Source organism: Phascolarctos cinereus, unplaced genomic scaffold (genome assembly GCF_003287225.1).
Source record: "Phascolarctos cinereus isolate Bilbo 61053 unplaced genomic scaffold, phaCin_HiC Scaffold_3;HRSCAF=262, whole genome shotgun sequence".
Classification (NCBI taxonomy): Eukaryota; Metazoa; Chordata; class Mammalia; order Diprotodontia; family Phascolarctidae; genus Phascolarctos; species Phascolarctos cinereus.
This window is the reverse complement of record NW_027555736.1, coordinates 203,392,779-203,412,571: the sequence shown is the minus strand read 5'-3', so window position 1 is coordinate 203,412,571 and position 19,793 is coordinate 203,392,779. Positions and strand designations below refer to the sequence as shown.

The 19,793-nt window shown below is 38.2% G+C and overlaps 1 protein-coding gene across 3 annotated transcripts in view; it reads left to right on the top strand.

Moving 5' to 3' along the window:
* The first annotated feature begins 1,147 nt into the window (after window positions 1-1,147).
* The window catches only part of TRIP11 (thyroid hormone receptor interactor 11), a 96,912-nt gene continuing 78,266 nt past the window's right edge, over window positions 1,148-19,793 (top strand). For 2 of the 3 annotated variants that reach the window (XM_021004266.2, XM_021004265.2), the window contains exons 1-3: window positions 1,148-1,381; window positions 15,294-15,370; window positions 15,922-16,032. In XM_021004266.2, the coding sequence (XP_020859925.1) occupies window positions 1,243-1,381; window positions 15,294-15,370; window positions 15,922-16,032 (327 nt within the window). In that variant the 5' untranslated portion in view covers window positions 1,148-1,242. Of the gene's footprint in view, window positions 1,382-1,476; window positions 1,602-15,293; window positions 15,371-15,921; window positions 16,033-19,793 lie in introns of those variants that run through there. The other variant, XM_021004267.2, reaches the window with a different exon arrangement.

The following is a 19,793-nucleotide window of genomic DNA, read 5'->3' as shown; positions in this document are numbered from 1 at the left end:
TCTTACATAAAGTGGTAGTTTAGCTGTGTTGATTTGATCCCAACCCTTTCAGAGCCTCCTGTTCAATATTTGCACCTACTCAACATTTTCAGACTGCAGGTCCAGTGCTCCTACGTAGCTAGCAAAGTGCTTTGTCTCTGGTGTCTTTTTCCATGTTCCATATGGTATTATTAGTTACATGAGTATTCTTCAAAACCCCTCTGCTGTCTCTCTTTTAAATTTGAGCTCAGGGCTGTAACAGTAATAACCTTTTTCGTGTCTCCCCAGTGCTCAGCACAGTGTTTGGTGGTTAACGAATGTTTGCTGGATGGAGGCAGTGACTGTTGTAAAGGGCCGTGCATCTCGAATGGAAGACATTTCAGACTCTAAGACTAACCTTCCTAGCTCCCTAAGCCTGTTTCCTCAGAAAGAAGGTGCTGTACTAGATGAACTAGTTGAAACTTTATCAACCTTAAAAACGTTTCATAAATGCTATATTAATTTTAATATTACACTAAATATATTAATGTAATAAATAATATTTTAAAATCCTATGAATGACCTCACTGGGCACCCCTTAGGCATGGCTCATTTTATCTAATGATAATATATAGTTAATAAAATGTCAGGGAAAATCAGGCTGCCTAAATTGCAGCACACGTTAACTTTCTTTATGTTGCCAAACTCTAGTTGTTGTTTTTTTTCTTCTCCCCAGGGCGATTAGCGGGGAGGGAGGAAGATCTCTCAGGGCTGAACACTGAGGGAAGCCCAGCCCCCGCTGACATGGTCCTCCGGCATCCCATCGTCCCCCGCGACATGGACACGTCCTCTCCTTGGCGGCCGCTCTGCCCCACCGGTGCCCGGCGCTCTCTCGGTGATCCGCCGCAGCCCCCGGGCGGGTGTCATAGCTGCCAGCGTCGAGTTGGCAGGACTTGTCCGCGGGCCTGGCGGAAAGTGGCCGAAGTAGCCGGACAGACGTATCAGGAGCTCCCGGGCAGGATCCAGGCCTCCCTCGCAGGGAAGGATTTCTCGGTGTTGGCGGCTGGCCGTAGTTCGCGGCTCGGGAGCGGTCTGGGCGGTGGTGGGCTGTGGAGGGGCCGGCCTGTCGCTCCCCTCGGAGGCCGGCGTCTCCTTGGAAACAGGCGGAGCGCTTCGGGCGCCTGACCGGGGGGCTGCCCTCGCCCGCGGGAGCCGGGCCAGCGGCTGCCGGGACGAGGCTCAGGCCCGGACTGGGAGGAAGCTGCTTCGCAGTCAGCCGCAGCGATGTCTTCGTGGCTCGGCAGCCTGAGCTCTGGCCTGGGCCAGTCCCTGGGACAGGTGGGCGGCAGCTTGTCCTCTCTCACGGGCCAGATCTCCAACTTCACCAAGGACATGCTGCTGGAGGGCACGGAAGAGGTGGAAGGTAACGCTGGGCTCTGGGGAATCCCAAGAGGGATTTGGGACCTGGGCTGTTCCCTGAGGGTCATCCAGCCCAGCCTTCATATTTAACAGCGGAGACATTGAGGCACAGAGAGGCGACGGGATGTGTAAGACCACGCCGGTAGTGACATTGACCCGGGTCCTCTGACTTATATTCCAGTTACCTTTCCACTGCTGAACTGGCTGGCCTCCAGTTTTTACAGGTCTGGAAAGAAATGTCACTTTTTTTTCCCCCTCTTTAGCTCCCTTGCTTCCTTTCCTTGTCTGACCTCATTCTGTGAAGTTCCTACCCTGCTCTCCTTTCCTTGAGGTCCTCTCTCTCTTAGCAAAGATCTCGTTTCCTTATCCTCCTTCCCTCCTCAGTTACCGATTTAGTCTTCAACTTAGAAATGTTTACTTTGGTATCTTGGGCCGGGAAAAAAAAAAAACAACGGTTCAATAGTACTTTCTTATCCAGGAACGCCTCTTTCTAGAATTGAAGTGTCACCTAAGCTCTGGGTCTCAACATTTAAAAAAAAATCTCATTACTCTCACTCAGAAAATACATTTGTTTATCACAATTTTTGCAAATTTAATTTTTCTCCTTACTGTTACATCTTTGTGAGACCAGTAAAACCAAAACACTTTTAACTGACCTGTATGCTGTTGACTAGCCCCAATAAACATAAAGCAGCTTTTTTCTGTGTTCTCTTTGACGTAGGGTATCTTTTATTAGTAAAACAGGGTTGTGTTTTAAAAATTGATTCTTATTCTTATCACTGTTTTGCTTTTTCTGTAGTCAAATGACAGTGTACTTTGACTTGTGCTTATTTTTAATCTGCATTTTTTTTTCATTTTCTTCATTTTTCCACTGTCAGATGGTGCTTTATGTTTAAATAGTACTTCACAGTTTTCAAAGCTTATTTTCACTAATATTATCTTGTTGAGTTCTGACAACAGCATTGTGAGATAGGCACAATAGGTATTTTCCCTCCATTTTAGTTAAGAAAACTGAAGCTTAGAAAAGCAGAATTAGAGAGTCCCTGGTCCATTGGAACCTAAGTAATTGAATGTTTTAGATTCTCACTCTTTTTTCTTTCTTTTTTTTATTAATTAATTTTGATTTATCAACAATCAATTCCTTATGCTTTGGAGTTTAAAATTTTTCTCCCCCTTCCTCCTCACCACCCTCCCCAAGATAGCACACAATCTGATATAGGCTATACATTTACATTCCTATTAAACATATTTTTCACATTAGTAATGTTGTAAGTAAAAATTAAAACCAATAGGAGGAACCATCAGAAAGAGGAAACAAAACTCACCAGAAGAGGAAAAAAAAGATAGCAATTCAACTTCCATAGTTCTTTCTTTGGATGTGGATAGCATTTTCCATCAGGAGGCCTCTGGAGATGTCTTAGATACTTGTATTGCTGAGAAGGGTTAAGTTTATCAGTATTAGTCATCGCACAACGTGGCTGTTATTGTGTACAATATTCTCTTGGTTCTGCTCACTTCACTCAGCGTCAGACCATACAAGTCTTTCCAGGTTTTCCTGAAGTCAGCCTGTTCATCATTTCTTATAGCACAATAGTGTTCCATTACAACAACTTGCTCAGCTATTCCCCAATTGATGGGCATCCTTTCAATTTCCAATTCTTTGTCACCACACTCTTTTTTTCTTTCAATTACTGTTGTTGTACACATCAGCAAAGAACAGTGACTTACCCAGAGTTTCACAATAGCAAATAATTATTTGCAATTACATGGCACTTTATGATTACAAATCGATTTGTATCTTGTATCTTATGTCATATTCCTAAGAGCCCCGGGAGACAGTGACATTGCCTAGCACTAATAAGGGGTGCTTCTGAAACCCAGGTCTTTAGACCCAAAGTCCAGTGTTCTTATATCAAATTACCTCTCACACAGCTAATTGAAAGCTAATATTTACTAACATTTCTCTCTGTTTGCCAATTTGTGACTGCTTTAAGTGATTTTGGAGAGTCACAGAATTTCCGAGTTGGAACATCGATGACCTACAGCTAGGTGGTGCAGTGTATCAGGTCCTTAACTAGGAGGCAGGAAGATCTGAGTTCATTTTCTGTCTTACACTTAATAGTTGTGTGATTTTGGGCAAGTCACTTTACCTCTCTCATCCTCAGTTTCCCCTTGATGGGGCATGGAACCTTCCAGCTCTAAATCTTTGATTCTATGATGCTAAGTGGTCCAACCCATTCCTCTAAAAAGAGTCTCTACTCTAACAAGTGGTCATCTTGGCCCTCCTAGAAGATCTCCATTGAAATGTAACCCACCATTTTCAGCCCTTTGCACTTTGGACAGCTTTGCTTCTCAGGAAGTTTTTCCTGAAATCAAGCTTAGGTTTGTTTCTTTGCAGTTTCCACTCACTGTTTTGCTCTCTGGGGACAACAGAGCAAGTCTAATCATTTTCCATAAAACAGCCCTTCAGACACTTGAAAACTTAAATTTATTCCCAAGTGCTTTCTTCAGGATAAACATACTTAGGTAAATATCCCTTCAGCTGGTCTTCATATGATGTGGACTTAAGGTCCTTTACCATTCTTGTTGCCTTCCTCTAGAAACCCTCCAGCTTATGAATGCCCTTAAACTGTGGTCTTCAGAACTTAATGCAGTACTCCAGATGTGGTCTGACCAAAGCAGAGTGTGGAGGAGCTGTTACTTCTCCGTTCCTGGAAGCATTGTCTCTCTTTAAAAAAAGAATTATGAACTAGAAAATAATCAACAAAAGAACATTTCCATATGCAGAGTAGAAAAGAAAAAGATTATATGCAAAACCATGAATCTACTATGTACAACTTGGTCTTTAAAAAAATACCTAACATGATAATTTAACATGGTAGTACCAGTGTTGCTCTCCCCTTGCTTGCATGTTTTCCGAACTACTTTCTGTTCTTTTCTGTGTATTTAAAAAATAGCAGTATCTATTTTAATGTAGTCCAACATTGTATTAACCTTTTGGCTCCCTTATCACACTGCTGATTCATGTTAGCCTTTCAGTCTACTAAAACTGGCATTTTTTTTAGATAGTCTACTCTTTAAACATTCCTTCCATATTCTGTACGTGTGAGCTTGACTTTCTTTAACCCTGATGTAAGACTACATTTATTCCTATTTAATTTCTTCTAACAAGTCAATTTAATGCTCCAGACTGTCAACTTTTTATCACTCTTGACTTTGTCATCCAGTGTTAATTGTCCTTTTCAGCTTTTTGTCATCTGAATGTTTAATGAGCATGTGTTTTATGCTCTTATTCAAGTCATTGATAAAATTATTAAACCACTTGGGGCCACGCACAGATCCTTACGAAATCTGGGGGTTTCCAAACCCATGGGAATTGGGAGAGGAGGATAAGAAGGGAGTAATTTGAGTAATGGGAATTTACATAAAGCAAGAACTGTCTGTATGCATATTGGGAGTGCATGCTGAAAAATTTCTTACTGATAGGGTTATATGATAAAAAACTTGGAAAGCACTAGTTCACATCTTTCCATCTTTTCCACAAGAATAACATGAGAGACTGTCAAATGTTTTTCTAAAGCTAGATAAATTGTATCTTCAGCATTCCCATTCTACCAGCCTTACTAATCCTGTAAAAACTGGAAATGAACTTCATCTGTCATGACTTGTAGTCATTCAGTCCACTAGGCTTTTTAAAGTGTCCACTGGGTTTTAGGCATTTTACTAGGTACTGGAATAAATCCAAAGGTAAAATAGTTATTGCCCTTAAGCTTATATTCTGCTTATGTTCACACATAAGTAAATACCAGAGACACACAAAATAAATGCAGAAAGATATGAAGGGCAAATCACTTAACAACTGGGGGAATAAGGAAAGAACTGTTGAAAAAAGTGGCATTAGAACTGAAACTTTTAAGGAGTTAGAAGTATAAAAATCAGAGGTAAGAGAGAGAACATTCCGGAAATCAGGTAAAGGCTATGCAAAGGTATTTTGGTGGGAGATGGCATGTCCTGTATAGGAAACAGCCAAACTCTACTTTGGGTGGAATCTGAGGGGGAGTAATATGTAATCAGTTTGTAAAGATAGATTAGAACCAGATTGTGAAGGGCTTTGAACGCTAGACGAGATTGTATTTTGTCTTAGGAGCATTGGGGAAATACTGATGCTTCTTAAACAGTTAACTAATATGGTCAGAACTTTACTGTGTATGGGATGGATTGGAATAGGGGAGAGACACAGGGAGATAAATTAGGAGACTAGGTGATAAATGACAAGGTCCTGGACCAGGGTGATAGAGAGAGCGGGATGGGTATAAGAAATATTGAAGCAGAATCAATAAGATTTTGCAACTGATTGGATTTCAGGAGATGAGAGTGAATGGAGTGTTGAGGATAATTCCAGAGTTGTGAAGCTGAGTGCCTAGAAGAATGGTGGTACCCTAGATAGAAATAGAGAAGTTAGGAAGGGTTGGTTTGGGGGAACAGTAATGAGTTCTGTTTTAGAGATGATGAGTTTGAGATGCCTTTGGAGCATCCAGTTGCAAATGTGAAATTGGAGATCAGGAGTGAGAGTAGGGCTGGATATATAGATTTGGAAATTGTCTGCACAGATATGATCATTGAATCTATGCGAACTGATAAAATCACTAAGAGAGTCTTGAGAGAGAAAAGAAGAATGCCCAAGACAGAGCCCTGGGTTACACTCACACATAGGACATGGAGACAGAGATGCAACTGTCATACAGGTAGGAGGAGAACCATAAGAAAAGAATATCTAGAAAATTAGAGAGGAGAAAGTGTCCAGAAGGAAGGAATGGTCAGTAGTATCAAATGCATAGGTCAAGAAGGATAAAGACTGAGAGAAAGCCATTGGATTGAGTAATAGATTATTGGGTAATAGATTATTGGTGACCTTGGAGAAAGCAATTTAAGTTGAGTGATGTGAATGAAAGTGGGATTGTAAGGAGTTGAGAAGTAAAATTGGAAAGTTATGGAGTGTTGGGAGTTTTTTCTAGGAATTTGGCTGTGACAGTGTATGAATAAGAGGCCAGTAGGTTGAAGAATTGGTAAGGTCAAGTCTTTTTTTTTTTTTTAATTGGTAGTGGAGATTTCGGCTATTTTGAAGGCATGAAGGAAGGAGCTAGAAGAGGAGAAACTAAAAATTAGGGTAAAAATGGATAATTGAAGGGGAAAACTGCAGGAGGCGGTAGAAGGTGATGATGCGCTCATGGGTACTAATAGGTTGGTGTGGACAAGGAGAAGGGCAGCTTGTCCTAAGATGAGCAAAGGAAAGGATAGGGATGTTTCAGAGATGATTTGAAATTTTAAATAGAATAATTTTAAATAGGGAGCTTTGATGGATAGTGGAATATGAAATGAGGTGCTCTTCTGTGAGATTGTGATGGTATAAAGGGGGCTCAAAAAGAATAAAATGTTGTGATTGTCATTAGGGGTCTTGTGATTAAAAAGTTAATCAGGAAAGTATAAAAGAGTTGGTGTGTAGCAGAGCCATCCTATTGAGATTGGATTACATAAGGGAACCAACCAAACATGATTATGTGACTTTCTCCATTGGCATTCAGCAATAAGTGAGCAGGAGCAGAGAAGGTAAAAAGTGGGAATAATCTAGTGTTGGGGTTTGGAAAAAAGGATGAATATCAAGAGGACAATGGGGCAAATGATCCAAGGGTCAAGGACAGAATAAAGTTCAACTGATTAATCAGAGGGTCAAGATTTTTAAGGGAGAGAAGTGAGGCCAGAGTAAGAGTTGTAGCTTGGGAAAGCTGTTGGTTGTTCTTGAAGAGGACCATGACATCAGGAAGGTGATATCATGACTTGCATGACAAGATATTGTCAGTGGCAAGATATTGATCAGAATGACTGGAAATGGCCCCAGATGCAGAGGGAGACCTCAGCCATCTTCAGTCATGCTGATCAGTATCTTGCCACTGGACTCAGATGGCTCCAGAGAAGGGAGTGAGGCTGGTGACTTTGCACAGACCTCCTATGCTTAAATCTAATTCACTTGCAAGTTATGGCATCACCTTCCTGATGTCATGGTCCTCTTTGAGAAAGAAGGACAAACAACAACCTGTAAGTAATAGTAGCTACCCCACTGGGGGCCCAACTGACTAGTTGCAGTTTGGCAACTCAGCTCTTTCCTTCCTTCCTTCCTTCCTTCCTTCCTTCCTTCCTTCCTTCCTTCCTTCCTTCCTTCCTTTTCCTTCCTTCCTTCCTTCCTTCCTTCCGTCCTTTCCTCCATCCCTCCTTCCCTCCCTGTGCTTTCTCCAAAGGAATATTTGCAAAATACCTTAGTATTTACTGACTCTTTCTTAAGGACCATACATACTTTTACCCCATATCACTCTGGCTGTCAGTGATTTGCCAGCACTAGGTCCCAGCCCAAGCCTCAGGTGACTGTTGTCTGGGCCCTGATGGCTCTGGAGTGAGTGTAAATAGTAGTTGTTTCTGTTTTGGCTAGTAACCCTGAGGGTCTTCCCCTCCAAAATAGATTTTTTTTTTGACTAGGTAAAAGAGGCTATTCTTTGTCTGAGACTTAGGAAAGACCTTAACTTAAAAAAAAAATCCTGGGAAAACAAGGAAGTGGGTTTGTACTGAATGTAGAGATAGGAGATTTTGAAGGCGGAAGGCACAGGGAGAACTGGAAGGACAGGAGGTTATAGTCATAAAGTAATTTCAGTTTTATGGATTGTGGAGGTAAAAGAGTTTGAATGATACCAAGAGTTTGAGCATCCCTCTGTGTGACTAAGGTAGAGTTAAGGCACACACACGTATATACATATATTAATATATGTATATAATAGCATTTGGGGAGGTTAATGAACTGGTAAGTAACAATATTTGGAGAGATAACATATAAGTTGACATCTTCAAGTGTTAAGGGCAGGGTTTGGTGTTGAAAGGAAAAGACAAAGAGCCAGTACTGCACTTCTTGAGAAAGGAGAAAGAATTATTCTTGGGACTAGTAGGTAATAGTCACTAGGTTCTGGGTAGGGTGATATATATGGATACATATGAATGGAGTGAATCTCAAAGCAGGAAGGTCTTGGAGTTCAAGTGATTGAGGGAAGGCCTGAAAATGACAATGAAAGGCAAGAAGGATTCCTCCTACTCCTAGTCTAGTGTGGAATGCTTGAGAGAGTACTTTCTAGTACTAGAAAGGGTAGTCAGTGATGCAGTGTTTTCAGGGGAGAACAAGGTTTATGTGAGGATAAGAGGAGGAAAAGATTGGCTGTTAAGGACTATTTGTTAAAATAGGATGAGCTATTATTGATGAAGTCATGCAGTTTCTTTGTGATGAACACTTCCTTTTCTTTATGTTCATTAACCATCATTTAAAAAATACATTATAGAATTTTGGTAGGAATGGTAGTCAAGAACACTGCCCTATAGTTGAAAGGGCTCCATTATTTTCTTTTTTTTTTTTTAAATATAGGGACATTTGTACTTCTCCAGAGGTAGAGCCCACATCTCTTCCATTCTCTAGGATCTTTCTAAGAGTATTGGCAATGGTTCAGTAAGAACATCTTTCAGTTACTCTAAGGTTGTAGTTCTTCTGGGCCTGATGACTTAAATGCATCAAGGTACTCCTCCCTTTTTACCTCCCTTAGGTAAAAGCTATCTAAAAGCCATTTTTGTTTTTGCCTTTGCAGTCTAAAGATTATTATACTTGGAAGAGAATACAGAAGTAACAATAAGAGCTTTGTTTTCTTTCCTTTATCATCATCCCTTTCATCTTCCCCCCCCCACTAAACAGTTAACAACTTTTTATTTACTTTTACTTTACTTTTACTTTGCTGTCACACTGAAAGAGTACACAACGAGGATACAATGATATTTAGATTCTGTGGTTTTCTTCCCCCCCCCATAGGAAAATGTAGCTGGACATTAGGGTGGGGTATGGTACAAATATGTATAGTTGGGCAAAACAAATTCCCCCATTTAGCTATGTCAAAAAAAAAAAAGGAAGGAAGGAAAGAAAATATGCTTTAATCTGCACTTTGAGTCTATCAGCTCTCTATCTGGAGGTGGATAGCATGATTCACCGAGTCCTTTGGAATTCTGATTAAATTGTTGGATTGATCAGAGCTCCCAAAGTCTTTCAAAGTTATTTATCTTCATGATGTTGTACATAATTTTATAAACAATATTAATTGTTTTCCTGGTTCTACTTACTTCACTTTGCATCAGTTCATGCATGTCTTTCTAGATTTTTTCTGAAACCATCTCCATCATAATTTTTTAGAGTATCTTAGTATTCCATCACATTCACCTACCATAACTTGTTCAATCATTCCCCAATTAGTAGGCCGCCCTTCAGTTTCCAGTTCTTTGCCATCACAATAAGAGTTGCTATAAATTTTTTTTGGTACTTATGGGACCTTTTCCTCTTGCTTTGATCTCTTTAGGGTTTAGACCTAGTAGCAGTATTGATGAGTCAAAGGAAATGCACAGTTTAGTAGCTTTTTGGATGTAGTTCCAAATTGTTTTCCAGAATCAATCCACACCTTCACCAACAGTGCATAAGTGTATTTGTTTTTCCACAGCTTCTCCAGCATTTGTCATTTTACTTTTTTGTCAGTTTAGCCAATCTGTTGGGTATGAGATGGTACCTCAGAGTTGTCTTAATTTATATTTTTCTAATTATTAGTGATTTAGAGCGTTTTTCCATATGGCTATTGATAACTTAGAATTCATCTGGAAACTATCTCTTCATACCCTTTGACAATTCATCTTTTGAGGAATGGCTTTTATTCTTATAAATTTGACTTGGTTACACACACACACACACACACACACACACACACACACACACACACACACGGAATGAGACCTTTATCAGAGAAATTTGCTGCAAAGATTTTCCCCCAGTTTCCTGATTCTCTTCTAGTTTTAGCTGCATTGATTTTGTTTGAGTAAAAACTTAATTTTATGTAATCAAAATTTTCAATTTTGTCTACTGTAAACCTTTCTGTCTCATGTTCATGAACTGTTCCCTTATCCATCCTTCTGACAAATGTAATGCCGACCCTCTGGCACTTATTGCCTGAAGGCTAGATAGATTAGATTTTGGTCCCCTCCCAGGATTCTCTGGATGGGAGGGAGGATCTAGGCTCCTTCCAAATGGTTCCAGTCCCCACCAATGGTATTCCCTGAATTATAAAGGGTTTGTCCCTGTTCCATTAGCAACTGTCAGGTTAGCTTTTACATAGTAATATTTAGATAGAATTACAAATATACAATCTCATACTCCCTAACATGCAGTAGGCTTAGTCCCCTTCCCCCTTACACCTAGTTTCTGGGGGATACTGAGGTTCATAACTTAGTTAATTTCCTAAAGAGCATAGTTCCTAGTCCTAACCCCATTCTCAAGCTCAAGTCTCAGGGATGTTGCCTTTTCAGGGTTTCTATGCTGGACTGATTGGCTGCAATCCTGGTTTAAAGGTCAACATGGTTTGAACTTCCAGGTGCCATGTAGATCCTCTGTGGCATCTGAAATTGAGGAAACAAACAACACAGAACAGAAACAAATATACCTCAGGTCCATTTCTAAAGGCTGGAGTAAAAGAGAGGCAAGTATAGCCCTTCACCTCCCACCAGTTCAGTTCAAGGCATCAAGGCATCAAGCTATCAAGCTATCTTTAGAACTAGGAGGAGAGATTCTGAAGGTTTAGATTTGAGAGGCTAGAGGAAACATGGCATTTCTAGCACTCTCCGAAGAAAAAAAAAGAATAATCAGCTCTTGGGCAACTTAGTGCAGAAAACCCAAGCTAATGGAAGTCCCAAAATAGGTTGACTTTTTCCTCAGCTTCCCCTCAAGGTGCCTGTCTATATCAACAAACACCGTGATGTAACCTGCTGTTTCATTTCCCAATCCCAGTATGTAGAATTTTGCCACAAAGAGATCAGGAGTTAATGAGCTAAATAGAAATGTGAATGATTTAGATATAAAGGGTGAAATCATAAATAAATTGGAGGAATATGGAAAAAATTACCTGTGCAACTCAGGCTTCTTTGGGCGTGCCCAGTTCTCCTAACATGGAGACCCCTTTGAGGGGTCTTTTGTGCATGCCCAGTTTGCTTAACATGGAACCCACCACATTCCTACCATATACATGAGAGTAGCCTCCTTTGATTGGCTACCTTCAACTGTTATCTGCTACATCCAGAGGGTGAAGATCCAGTTTACCCCAAAGTGAAGATGCCTTGGACATCCCTTTCATCTTGATCAGAAGTCTTATCTTTTCTTTGAGTCAAGTAAACAAGTCAACAAGCATTTATTAAATGCCTACTATGTATGCCAAGCACTGTGCCACGTTCAAGGGATACAAAGAAAGACCTTTATAAGATAGTTCCTGCACTCAGGGAGCCGCTAGTCCAGTGGGGAAGACATTACATAAATTATGTACAAACAAGATATGTAAAATCAGCAGAGGGAAGATACTAGTATTAAAGGAGATTGGGAATGGCTTCTTGTAGGAGGTTGATTTTAGCTAGGCTTGAAGGAAGCTAGGAGGCTGAGATGGAGAGAGAAGAGGCTAGTCATAGAGGATAGCTGGTAAAAAAGCATGGAGTTGGAAAATGGAGTGTTGTGTGTGAGGAACAGCAAGAAGGCCAGGTGCTTACTCCTTTTTTGTTTTAGCCTTCATTTCCCCTTGGAATAGCAAAACAAAACATAACAAAACAAAAACCACTTAACTCCACTTTCTCTTTGTCTTCAGCATTCTTTGTCAATCTCATCTTATTCTGATATTTTAGGGCTTTGGACACCTTTCTTATAGGACTATGTGATTTTTTTTTGTCACTTCTTCTTCCTTCCATCTTCAGCATATACCTTTAAAAATCTAAGTTGTTTGAGTTCCCTGTGTATTCAGATCTGTCTTTTTAGACAACTTTCCCATTTTTAGAACTGTTGCTCATTTGATCCTCAGAATTTCTGTATGGAGAGCTTTCCATTCCTCCTAGGTTCTGTCTTGTCAGAATTTTATGCTTGAGGGTCCTACCTAGCCTTTCTTTGAATCCTTTGAAATTTGTTTTCCCAAAATCTTGGGTACATGTCAGACTATGCTCAAATATCTTCTCTTTCTTTATTATGGATTTTCTTCCTTTTTTTTTTTTAAAAGGCAATTGGATTAAGTGACTTGATCAGGGTCACACAGCTAGTAAGTGTCAAGTGTTTCTTCCGAGACTGAATTTGAACTCAGGTCCTCCTGACTCCAGGGCTGGTGCTCTATCCACTGTGCCACCTAGTTGCCCCTTTATTACGGATTTTCCGTGATTCTAATTGAAGTCACATTCTCCTTGTTGGTTAGAATCTTTTCTGGAATAGCATTTCTCTTCCTTGGTTCCTCCACTTAAAATTTTTTTTTTTAATGATCCATTTTGTTTTTATGTTATAGTCATTTCTGTATATTGAAGGGAAGCTGGCAGTGGGCTGAATTTGGCCCTTGGGTAGTTGTTTGTCAATCCCTGGGCTAGATGATGTCTAAGGGACCTTCCAGCTTTAACCCCTGTAATGATGAAAGCACTAGGTACTTTACTAGGTACTTTCTTTACAATAACCCTGTGTAGTAAGTTATAGAAGTATTATTATGCCTACATTTTACACATAGGGAAATTAAACAATTTTTGGGGCAGAGTCTTATTCTGATGGTTTGCCCAAAGTCATACAGTTGGTAGTGTCAGAGCAGGGACTTGACCCCAGATGCCCCAACTTCAGATCCATTTTTTTCCCCACTATATCAAATAAGCTTTCACTTGGTAATGATGTTTGTTTAAATCAATCAGTAGACATTCATTAAACAGCTGCTGTGTGCCTGGCACTGTGCTAGGTGCTGGGCTTGCAAAAAAGTGAAAAATCATGCTCCCCGCTCTTAAACAGCTCACATTGCAATGTAAGAGACAACATGGAAAGAACTATGTGCATGCAAGATATGTACAGTGTAAATGGAAGGTAATTTCATAGCGATGGCACTGGGAGAGGAGGTGAGGAGAACTGGAAAATATCTTTTGTAGGAAGTGGGATTTGAGCTGAGTTTCAAGGAAAGCTAGGAGCTGAAGGTAAGGAGGGAGAGCATTTAAAATTAAAATCATTGCCATTTGAAATAATTTACAAGTAAAGATAAAGTACCTCTGATATCATAATATAGGAAAATAATTAAAATCCTAATAATTTTATTTATAACTAAAGCAAATTATACTTACATACATATGTGTGCATGTATGTGTGTGTATATATAAACACCTCACGTTTATATAATTCTGAAGTTATACGATCCTTTCCTCATAACACCTCTATGAAGTAGCTAGCATCAAGTACTATCATATCTCCGTTTTACAACTGAAGAAACTGAGGCCCAAAGATTTTTAAGTTACTTGCCCAATTCATATTTCTGTAGTACTTTCAGACTTACTAGGTTTTTATCTTAAATAACCTTGAGTGGTAGGTTGTACAAGTATTATTTCACTTATACAGTCTCTAAAATCATGTATTTTGCAAATGTGGAAACCAGTGCTTGGAGAAGTTAGGTGGCTTGTAGATTATAGTATGCGTCAGCCAGATTTTGAACCTAAGTCTCATGGTGCCAAATACATTGCACTTTGCACTCTATACCTCTTATTGTTAGCGATGCAATATTTTGCTTTGAACATTGCATTGCTATCTTTGAACTTTTTTGGTAGGACTTTAAAATTCTGTTACGGCAATTTACTGTGCTTAAAGTGACCCTCCACTTTTAACAAGCTGAATGAAAGTCATTGCACATTTGTGTTGACCCCTCTTTAAATGATTGGTGTTTACTAGGAAGGCAAAGCAAGATATGGTGAAAGAAAATATTTAAATTTGGCTTTAAATATAAAATTGTATAAATACATATAAGATTCAGTTTCACGATTTTGGATGAATTGAATTACCTAACATATAAAACAAAATAATACTTTTTACTAAGTCCTGCTTGGAATGGGATAGTATGTGTTAAGATTCCCTGACAGCTTACATCTTTGGTTGCCTGGTCATTGTTTTCCTGTAACACATGGAATTTAATATTTATTTAGTGCTCATAGGAGTATGACATCATGGTGATGACTTCAGCATGTTACTTTAAAAACAAAAATAATAAAGTATTTAAATGCAGATAGTAGTATCTGAATACCCTAAACCAAAAGTGTCAGACTTGATACAAAACTACAAAACTTTCAGATGTGGCTGAGCCATATTAAAATGTAATTGGGAAATGTTTAACAAAATACAGTACAAGGATATGTAGAAATTCTGTACAAAATACGGAAACACAGATAATATTAATTTGTGGTTTTCTCAGTCAGTACGTGGCTGACAAGGCTTTGAATTTGACATCACTGCTCTAAAAAATTCTGGCATTCATACCACTGACCTTGAATAATGGAGTACAATGTCAGTTACGGTTATGGTGTTTACAATTACCAGAATTATTTGAAAATCTACTATTAAAGGCATCCCAAGGTGTTTTATCTATGTATATAGTATTGAAAACTACTACCAGTATTAGGTACATTAGGCTAAAGGAATGTCTTTAATTCTTTTATGTCATAAAGGAGAATCTTATGGAGGCAGTGCCAAAGTTGATATTGACATTCAGGTTTTTGTCTTATGATGGTTCCACACTTTTAAAATTGAACTCAGTAAAAGGTTGCACTGTATGATACAGTAGAAAGCACACTCTGCCTCTAAATTAGATCTGAGAAGCTCAGTTAACATTTGGGCTTTGCTTTCCTCATCTGTAAAATGGAGATGTTGGACTAGGTATTCTCTTAGATTTCTTCTGTCTCTTAACATTACATGTTTGCTGTAGCACCAGGTATATTTATTTGTTCATATAGCAATGATTAAAACATTTAGGATCTGTTATTTCTTTCAGCTACTACGGCAGAATTCCAAATATCCAATTCTAGGATGAAGGAAATTGAAGCCATTCATACAACCCTGAAGGCAGAGGTAGGAAGAATTATAGATTTTTCAATTATGTGAACTTATTCCATTTCACCTTTCTTATGTCTTTCTAAGCAATGTTGGTCTTCGTATTACTGACCCAGGACAACATAATGCAGTATCAGTAATGATAATTGAGCATACTGTTGTCAAAATGTATGTGTGTCATGGACTCCTTTGACATTCTGATGAATCTTATGGACCCCTTCTCAGAATAATATTTTTAAATGCATAAAATAAGATACATACTAGTTAAGTATATTTCATTCATCTAACATAATTTATTAATACTGTTCAATTTAGAAATGTTAAAATAAGCTGCTATATGAATACCTTTTAAAAATTATTTATTTTGTTCAAAATTCATCCAGTTAGAGGCATGTTGTTTTTTGTCTTTGTAACCTTGATATGATAATAGTAAATAAAATTTCATTAAGCTTTGAGTCTTCTATATGAAAAATAACTACCTTGAAAATTAATATCATACAGAATGGTATCTTAATATTTATTCCTGACTTTACACATTTTAAAAAATATGCTGTTTTCTTCCCATACAGAATGAGAGACTTAAGAAACTTTGTAGTGATCTGGAAGAGAAGCATGAAGCAGCAGAGCTTCAAATAAAACAGCAATCTGCAGATTACCGAAATCAACTACAACAGAAAGAGGTGAAGGAAAATCTCAGCTTATACTATTGGAAGTATTTAATTACTTTGTTGAAACATACTAAGTAGGTTAAAAATTTTCATTTAATTTTCATTTCATTTCATGAAAATTTCATTTCATGCTCAGTTACATAAAAATTTAGCAGAAGATGCACTTATATTATGAAATTTAGATTATTACTAATTCAGCTGGATCTATTTTATAGGTTGTTAAATTACATGACTTTGTAATGACATCTGTAAAATGAGAGTTGGATTAGAAGAACTCATAAACCCTAATGTTTCTAGCTCTTAAGTTTCTTGATTCTGTTGATTCCTGTCAGGTCATAGTATTAATAATTCAATATCTTATCATTGTACTAAACAAACATCATCAAAATTATTTTATTTAACCTTTTTTTGTTTAGAATTTTAAACTTGAGTCAGTGTGATACACTGTTTAGAGAAGCCAGCCTCAGAGTCAGGGAGATTTGGGTTTAAGTCTCACCTGTAACACATACTGACTGTGTGACCCTACACAAGTTACTTGACCTCTCATTGCCCTTGGAAACTCTCCAGTACTATAAGCTGCAGAGCAAGTTCTCATCTGCATTGATAGAGGGAATTTTCTCACTGGGAGCTAATGGTCCAAACCATACCAATGATCCAAAAAACCCTAAACGGACAAAAACCTTAGAGATAGAACACTCAACAAGCAGGCAAACCAGTGTTTTTGTTTTTTTAATTCACCCCTGAGTTACTAACTAGCAGTATGACTTTGAGCAAGTTGCTGAATGTTTTGTCATGTTTCAAATTAGGGGTTGCTAGATAATCTCTGAGGCTATTTCCAACTTTACAAAATTCTGATTCTTCAGTTTTTTAGGTGCCTCAAATCCATTTGACAATTCCTGATATTATAGTAGAAAAATAAATGAATTATTAGATTTTAGATTTTTCTTTCAAAGTCAGGAAAACATTTATTAAGTGTTTACTATGTACCAAACATAGTGATAAGCACTGGGGATACTAAGAAAGGCAAAAAACTGTCCTTTTACCTCAAGGAGCTCACATTCTAATGGGGGAGAGAATGTGTAAATAATTATATACATACAAAATAGATACAGATTAGATGAAATAATGTGAAAGGAAAAGGCATTAGCAGCTGGGAAGCCTGGTAAAGTAATTTTGCAGAAGGCAGGATTTGAGCTGAGTTTTAAAGAAAGTCAGGGAAGCTCGGTAATAGAAGTGAAGGGGCAGATCTTCCAGGCATGTGGGACAGTCAGTACAAAGGTACAGAGATTGGAGAATGGAGTGTTGTGTTCAACAGAAAGTACGCTGGCTTAGTTGTGTCATAGTGTGAAGGGTGAGGTGTTAAGAAGCCTGGAAATGTAGGTAGGGGCTAGGTTGTAAAGGGCTTTAAACACCAAAGAGAGGACTTCACATTTGTTCTTGGAGATAATTGGGAGACACTGGAACTTATTGAGTAGGAGGGGTGATAAAGTAGGAACTATGCTTCAGAAAAATTAATCTTTTTGGCTGAATTTAGGTTAGATGGGAGAAGATAGGATCTTGAAGTAAAGAGACTAGTTAGAAGGTTACTGTTTGGTGATAAGGGCCTAAACTAGAGTGGTAGCTAGGTAAATAGAGAGAAGGGATGTATGTGAGAAATATTGTAGAGGTAGAAATGATAGGATTTGGAAAGAGATTTGATATGTGGAGTGAGTGAGAGTAAGGAGTTTAGGATGACACCTAGGTTTGTGAGCCTGGGTGACTGGGAGGATGATGGTACTCTCAACAGTTAACAGAAAAGCCTAGAAGAGGGGAAGTTTAGGGGGAAAGATGATAACTTTTGTTTTGGACTTGTTTGACATGGCTATAAGTAAGGCTTCTAGTTTGAGATATTTACCTTGTTGGAGGTGTGACTATGTCTTGGCAGAGAGACTAGTCAAAGTTAATTTTCTTTATGAAAACCAGAGGCAAGCTGAGCATATTTTAGTTTATCTTTTGATAATGTTTGGCTTTATTTTAGTGAAACTGTTAATTTTGTATTGTTATGGTCTTTAGTTCTTAGTAGTGCTGACTAAACTTGTCAGTTAGAATCAAGAGCTCATGAACTATTAGATGAACTAATTGTCAGTTCCATTAGGGCAGAAACCATACCCTTATGTACTCTATTTTTGAATTTTCCATAGGTTCTCAGTAAATACTTAGAGAATTGAGCCATCTTCTATTTAGCTAGCTCTATGTTCAATGGTAATTTGTTTATTAGCAACTGTTAGGTTTTCTGTGGGGGGTGGGAGGGGTATTGAGGGAGTTAGGGGAGGGTTTGATTCCTTTATTTGGTTGTTTTCCTTTTTTGCTCATTTAGTGACATTCTGTGTTAAAAATAAATATGCCAAAGGCAGCCAGAAAAGTAAGCAGTCAGGACAGAGGAGGGAGAGTGATTTAGGCATGGGAAATAGCCCGTAGCTGAGAGGTGGAGTGTCCAGTTTTTGGAACAACCAGGAGGCCGGTGGTACTGGAATGGAGAGTATATGTTGGGAAGTAAGGTATAAGAAGACTGGAAAGGTAGGAGGGTTCTACGTTATGAAGTACAAACAGAGGAAATAGGGGTGGGGGGTACTGTGAGAGGGGGTGGAGATTATGTTATGTAATATGATTGGACCTGAAATTGAAGTCCCTTGTTACTAATAAATCATGTCTCCAAGACAGAAAAAAAAAATAAATGTGCCATATTAGATGAATATAAAACTTTTAAAAGTACAAGTTATTCTATAGGGGCATTTTGGTATTTTTTCTCTTTCTTGGATATGTAAATGTTTCTTTGTGATAAAAGAAATCTTTTGCATCTGCAGCTGTATAACTTACTGTGTTTCTGTTAAATGACTTCTGTGAAGCCTTTCTACATACTGTGTACACACTTAGAACAATGGTTGTGTATTCCATTGCCTTGCTGGGAGAGAAGATAACATTTGAATACTTTCAGTGTTCTGTTGGTCTAAGTTTTCTATTAATCATCTATTTGTTGCTCTTAACCTTGTAGTCATATTGCCCCCAAAAGATGTAAATTATTTAATTTCTGGAAATGTGAGTTAACTTATGTGAATTAACATATGATAATTAAATTTCCATCAGAGAGTAGCTACAAACAGAAAATTATTTGTTGAAATATATGTAGAATATTCCATGCATCTGTATTCTCTTTTTCTTAAAGAAAATACAGTGAAGGAAGCAACGAGTACAGATAGCTCTTATGGCAGATTTCGGGAAGTATTGTGTGTGTGTGTGTGTGTGTGTGTGTGTGTGTGTGTGTGTGTTTGAGAAAGAGAGAGGGAGAGAGAGAGAGAAGAGAATGTATATATTACAGTCATATTTAAATGAAAAAAATTCTTGAGTTTATTTATAGCACTGAAGAATTGATACTTTTATCTGAGTAATTTAGGTCTTAAAAACATGGCTACTTAAAATAACTCAGTTAATAAAGCAGGATCGTGTTGCTTTGTTTTGTGTGTATATAGAAACAGACTTAGTTTACCTGTCATCTTTCTGACCCTGTTTTTTCTTTAGTAGCATATAGAAAATCCATAACTAATTGAAGAAATTCATTTCTGCTGTTTTAGTATATAAATTAAACTGATATGTAGCTAAAGTGTTAAGTTCTATGAATATCATATTGGGTTGCTTTATTAATGAAGGAAATCTTACAGTTTAAGAAGCTTCAGGTGACTGGGGGTTCCTTAATGTGCTGTGCAAAGTTTTGACCTTAAGTCATTTTACTATCCTGT